The following is a 5947-nucleotide window of genomic DNA, read 5'->3' as shown; positions in this document are numbered from 1 at the left end:
TTCCAATAGAAATCAGCAAAAAGCTCATGAAATTGCATGTGAAAAGAAGCAAAACAACTGCAATTACAAAATAAAGAATCGTTTAAAATAGTAGCTATTATCTGCCTGCTTTCTCTTTTAATTCAAAGTATGAAGATAGACACTCTTGATCTTTACTTTAGTTGACCTTTGAACTGCTGCATTAAGATAACGCGATTGATTCTGAATTCCTTTGCAACCTCAGCATATTTAGAAATCAATTGTTGATTCAATTGAGCGATCGCTTGCTCTATAATCACTTCGTTGGGTGGCATGGTGGGTGGTTGAAGTTGAAGAGTTGCAGGGATTCATGGAAAAAATAGGAGTTCATTGGGTGGTGAGTCACGTTAGTCCAGACCCGGAGCCGATCAGGCCCCACGCAAATGCTGAGAGAAACGGATTGAGGACGAATTCCCCCCTCCCGATGTTACATTGTACGACGCCGAAAACATGTATATTATCGAGTGGGATTCCGAGAGATTCTTGTTTCTGAGGTTAAAATATGCGTTAACAGGGGCAAGGTTTAGGTTCGGGGCTAATGCGATGGTGGCTGGCAGTTGCTTAGTTTAACCTTCTGCTGCGTAAATCAGATCCCACATGCTTGAACTAAGTTGATTCTTTCGACAACCCCCGCCAAAAGCCAATCTGCCCCAATCACTTTTGTATGAACGGCCTGGTATGAGGAAGAACATCTGATGTTGATGCAGGTCGTACAAGTAGCTGTTGCGCGTCATCCATTATATAGAGAGATCTCCCAGTTCGTTCCCACATAGACATTTCCCCCCTCGTACTAGCACCGAGATAACCCGAGATAACCGCTACCACTACCTCACTCACAGCAAACGCACGCCTTTTAAAACAATACTGCTTCCGGCTGGCCGCTGAGCATGGGCAGCATCGGTCAGACTTTCTTGGGTTCCATCGACCAAGGGACGACAAGCTCGAGATTCCTCATATTCAGCGCGGCTGGAGACGTTGTTGCATCGCACCAGCTCGAATTCCGGCAAATATATCCTCAGCCTGGGTCAGTATACATGGCCACATATATTGATATCTGAATCACACGAAAATGACTATTGCTATATCTATTCTACCTTGAAAGGGAAATGAGACTGATGAGAAATTTCACAGCTGGCATGAACACGACCCCTTGGAAATAGTATCATCCGTTGAAAAATGCATCGATGGCGCCGTTGCTTCATTTGAGAGCCAGGGCCACAGTATAAAGACTATCAAGGCCATCGGCATTACAAACCAGCGAGAAACAACTGTGGTATGGGACAAAGACACAGGGGGAGCCGCTCTACAACGCGATCGTATGGACAGACACGCGCACGCAGGCACTTGTTCGCAAATTGAAGAAACGCCTTGGGGAAAATGACCTGCAAGCCCTTTGTGGACTTCCCTTGTCAACTTACCCATCAGTTGGAAAACTGCTGTGGATCATCGAAAATGTACCAAAGGCCAAAGAAGCATATGAAAAGGGAACCTTCGCCTTTGGGGACCACTGATACATGGCTCATATATAAGCTCAACGGCGGAACGAAGAAAAATGTCTATGTCACCGATCCTACAAATGCTTCAAGGACAATGTTTATGAACATCACAACACTCCAATATGATGAGCAGCTCATTGAGTTCTTCCGCATAGATCGCGAGAAAGTTCCATTTTGCCAAAATAATCCATTCATCAGACCCAGAAGGATACGGCTCCCTAGCTTCCACGGTCCTAAAAGGCTTCCGTATCACAGGCTGTCTGGGGGATCAATCTGCCGCACTTGTTGGCCAAAAGGCATTCACTCCTGGCCTGGCGAAAAATACATATGGCACAGGTTGCTTCCTGCTATACAACATAGGGGAAACCCCTGTTATATCCAAACACGGCCTCCTCACCACCGTCGCTTTCGACTTCAATGGGAAAGTTATGTATGCGCTTGAAGGGAGTATTGCCGTTGGCGGATCCAGCGTTAAATTCTTAGTAAACAATTTTGGCTTCATAGATAAATCCAGTGATATAAGCGCTCTGGCCGAGACAGTGGAGGACAATGGTGGCCTGGTGTTTGTAACCGCCTTTAGCGGCTTGTTTGCCCCCTACTGGATAGATGACGCGCGTGGGACAATGTTTGGAATTACTACGTTCACAAATCGCGGACATGTTGCACGTGCGACGCTTGAGGCGACCTGTTTCCAAACTAAAGCTATTCTCGACGCCATGGAGAAGGACAGCGGGCATAAATTGACAGAATTGGCGGTCGACGGAGGCATGTGTAATAGTGATTTGACGATGCAGGTAAGTAATATGAGTTGTTTCCTCTTCCCCTTGATATGCTTAGGCCACGCAGCAAATAACAAGCGATATATCTGTAAAACATTAGACACAATCCGATATCATATCTATTCCGGTACATCGACCAGCAATGCGCGAAACCACAGCGCTGGGGGCTGCGATTGCTGCAGGATTGGCTGTTGGCGTCTGGCAAGGGATCGAAGATTTAAAGACCGTAAACACAGACGGCTGCACCGTGTTCACGCCCGCTATTACCAAGGAAGAAGCTGCTAGCAAGTTCTCAAGATGGGAGAAGGCTGTGCAGATGTGCAAAGGTTGGGCTAATTGAGGGTTGTCATGTATTCTATTGGCAAGTTTTTGTTGGGTTTTTGACCAGTCGTAGCCCGAGATACCACAACGCCAAGTTTCCTATTTGGCTGTCACTCTCTCGCAACTTGACTGTCTATCAGCATCTATCTTCGTCACACTTCTCGCTAATAACAACGAAACGTAGTTAAAATAACCCCCAGCAGGAAACCGAAAAAAAAAAAAAAAAAAAAAAAAAAAAAAAAAAAAGAGGATTGGCAAGCCACCTAGAAGTCATGATACTTATGCGCATGTAAAAGTACGGTGGAGGGGCCCAATACTTCTCCAGTAGTTCTGGTACAACACGTGCAGTGCGCATAAGTTCACCAGTAGCCCCCTGCCAATGTGTGGTGAGAGAGACTTCTTGAGTTCTGTCGATCCACCTTGTTCCCAAATAAAACCGCCCACATCCACAGAAAAATCAATATCGTGCATCGCAGTTGTCTGGAAAAAGTTTTCAACGCGAGGTAGATGAACGTACATACATATTTGGATTAAAAATTTGCGCTCCATCCTTTCTATAGTAATTAGAATAAGCTGTCGTCATCAGCAGCAGCAGCGAATAATCCAGAAATCCCCACCAAAAAGTGAGCCGATTGGCTCGAAATATTTGTCTGTGCTCTTGATTGGATTTGCGGTTCGTGCTGGCACCTTGAGCTGAAATGCCGCTCTCAAACATGCCGTTGATCCTCGGGGTCACCAAGCCCGAACGTCGAACCAATGGCAAGAAGTGTGGAAGGTGAGTGGGTGGGTGTGTATCAGGTCAGTATCGCAAAGGGAACTTCCCCAGTCCGATCGAATACTCATCTTCCCGTCTGAGAACAAACATAATTTAGCGTCTTCAACTCTCCGCGACTATTAAACTAATTGAGGGGCCTGCTCTGGCACGACTTAGTCAATAATAATGACATGGCCCTGGGAACATGACAGAAACATAAGTACGAGGAAAAAATGCGCAGCTCTAGGTGAGGAGAGATAGGCTCGGAAGGTTGTGCGCGAACTGTGCCCATAGAATTAATGTACCAGCATACAGAAAGCATGCGTGATGACGGCATCCCATTATTCTAATCCTGTGGAGGCTGGAAGGCGAGCCAGTCGGGGTCTGTACGCGAATATGTGAAGTTTGTTGATACGAAATGGGTTTTCGGCCTTACCCAGCTTTCAAGGTCATTAGTTTCCAATTGCTTTGAGCCAGCACTAGTTGTTGTAAGTGGAGGGTGGTGGTTTACAACGACCACGGATGGCCGCGGATAGTTGAAGAAGTCGAAGACTTCGTAATATTCAAGTTCATTTGATGCGGGGACTTTTACGGACGGTAGTTGGAGGGCTGAGGCGGATCTTTGGGCTAGGAGAATGCTGAGGTCGTATGCGTTTCTGTGAAGAAGAATTAGTTGTGACCTAACATATACTTGGTGAATTCGCGGATGAATTGAAGCTCACCGCCGCATATCCCTGAGAGATTTTGGTCCCGACGATTGGGGAGAATGTGATGATGAGGATGTAGGTGAAGTCAGAGCCACACGCTTGGCTTCTTGATACTCTTGTAGTATGCGCTCTAGAATCTGGGAGTATCTCTTGGCGACTCCCCAAAACTGTCCCATTTTCTCCAGTGTTGATAGGAAAAACCAGATGTTGGGATTAATATCAGTATTCATGACTGAGGCATCAACCAACAACACCCTCGCCGAAACCCACAGCGAGAAGGCAAAATGAGGCCCAAGAAGGTCCAACATCCCCGTATTAACAACGTCTTGGACGATCTCACGTAAACTCTCAACCGCGGCAATACAGCGTTGCATCGCACTATACGACGGGGCGAAGATTTGTGAGCGTACTATTGGATAGGCAGCGCAAGAATGCAGTCGCAAGACGGAAACCACAAAGGCTGCATGGAGCATGATCCAATTAGATATCCTACTAGTGGGGCTTGAATGGCAGAGTTGAGAAATCCGACTGTAACCGTCTGGTAGACTGTAAAGCCACCTATCAAGCTCGCGGTCTAGTCCGCGATACGTAGCTTGCCATTTCTCGAAGTCCACCAGTGAGACAATATCAATGGGGTTGCGCAGGAATTTGTGGATACGACTTAAGATTCGTAGAACCTCACAGTGATAGGAGAAGCTACCCAGATTCTCGGCGTGGTTCACTGTAATCTCTGGTCTTCCGGGTCCAAAAAACCGTCTAGTTTCAACCGCTTGGTTTTTTGAAAATAAATCGTATCTGCAAGGTAACGGCCGATCTGTTTGCTGTTCATCAAGCGTAAAATCAGAGCCGGCTTCGACACATGCATATCGATCCAAGATGTATGTCATCCAAAACAACCGTCTGCGCCCTTCATTTTCAATCCAAGAAGTTGGTTGAGGCAGGGCAAACTCTTGCAGAGTGCCTACCGATTGATAGCTAGGAGGCCCAAGAGTCACTCCCCTCTCCGTCCCAAGCCCGAGCTGTATAACATTCCTCACTATCATGCTTAGCAGTGTCCAGCTCTGTGGCCCGTACGATTTGCCAAGTACATCCAACGCGAGGATCATAAGAGCCTGTAGCGCATCAATGTTAGTATTCTCGAAGGCATAGAGTAAAATCTTCTGTTTCGAGATAGTATCGTATTGTTCGCGCCATCGTGATGTTAAGCTATGATCCCTGTAAAACCGTAGTGTTGTCCGGACAATAGCATGCAGAAGGACACGGCCAGCCTCATCTGGCACGGAAGATCCAAAAAGTCTGTCGAGCGTCGCCTTTCGGTCAAGAATGGGACACCATGGATTGACGTGCTTGAAATATAAGTCAACAATCGTATACAGTGTACCTTGCGGCGGCAAATCTAGCTCAAAAATGGATTCATGTAATCCGGAAATGGTTAAGCCAACAGCACCAGAAGATTCCTGGTTGCCCGTGCCCTCCAGAGTATTCACTTTTGTCAGAGATTGCACGGAAATTGCTCCAGGCGGCTGCGCTCTCTCATATTCTACTCCATCCACATGCCGATTCTCAACACTGGATGACGCCTCCTCTGACGAAATGTCAACTGGAGTCGATCGACGGAGCTCAGAATCAGGGGGTGAATTTCCGAGTTGTTGGCAGCTGAGGCTGTGGAGGTGGTCGTGAATCTCGCTCAGATTTCATGCTCAACAATGTGGAGCTCTAGACGTCGTCCTAGCAACTGCAACATGGGCTTCGAGTCTGTTGATCTTCTGCTCGAGCTCGCGGTCCGTATCCGGATCGAAACCCAGGTCGTTGTCTCTCTCTGTAGACACAGACGCGGCTATTGCGGGTTCATCAGCCGCAGCTGGGCTCTGC

At 47.2% G+C, this 5947-nt stretch overlaps 2 protein-coding genes across 2 annotated transcripts; one reads left to right on the top strand and one right to left on the bottom strand.

Annotated features, from left to right (window-relative positions):
- Positions 1 to 905: 905 nt before the first annotated feature.
- On the top strand, positions 906 to 2633 carry HCAG_01202 (hypothetical protein; the record flags this gene model as incomplete). The annotated part of the gene is made up of 4 exons (XM_001544105.1): positions 906 to 1042; positions 1150 to 1334; positions 1713 to 2308; positions 2394 to 2633. The coding sequence occupies 4 exons, from the start codon at positions 906 to 908 to the stop codon at positions 2631 to 2633; spliced, it is 1158 nt and encodes a 385-aa protein (XP_001544155.1).
- A 1081-nt stretch (positions 2634 to 3714) lies between these two features.
- Positions 3715 to 5819, bottom strand: HCAG_01201 (predicted protein; the record flags this gene model as incomplete). Its single annotated transcript, XM_001544104.1, has 3 exons — positions 3715 to 4024; positions 4091 to 5660; positions 5798 to 5819. 3 exons carry the CDS (start codon positions 5817 to 5819, stop codon positions 3715 to 3717), a joined length of 1902 nt encoding a protein of 633 aa, XP_001544154.1.
- Between the last annotated feature and the right edge of the window lie 128 nt (positions 5820 to 5947).

The sequence above is a fragment of the Histoplasma capsulatum genome, genomic scaffold, assembly GCF_000149585.1.
Source record: "Histoplasma capsulatum NAm1 scaffold_1 genomic scaffold, whole genome shotgun sequence".
Classification (NCBI taxonomy): domain Eukaryota; kingdom Fungi; phylum Ascomycota; class Eurotiomycetes; order Onygenales; family Ajellomycetaceae; genus Histoplasma; species Histoplasma mississippiense.
Note: the sequence above shows the minus strand (reverse complement) of the source record. Positions and strands in the feature narration are given on the sequence as shown.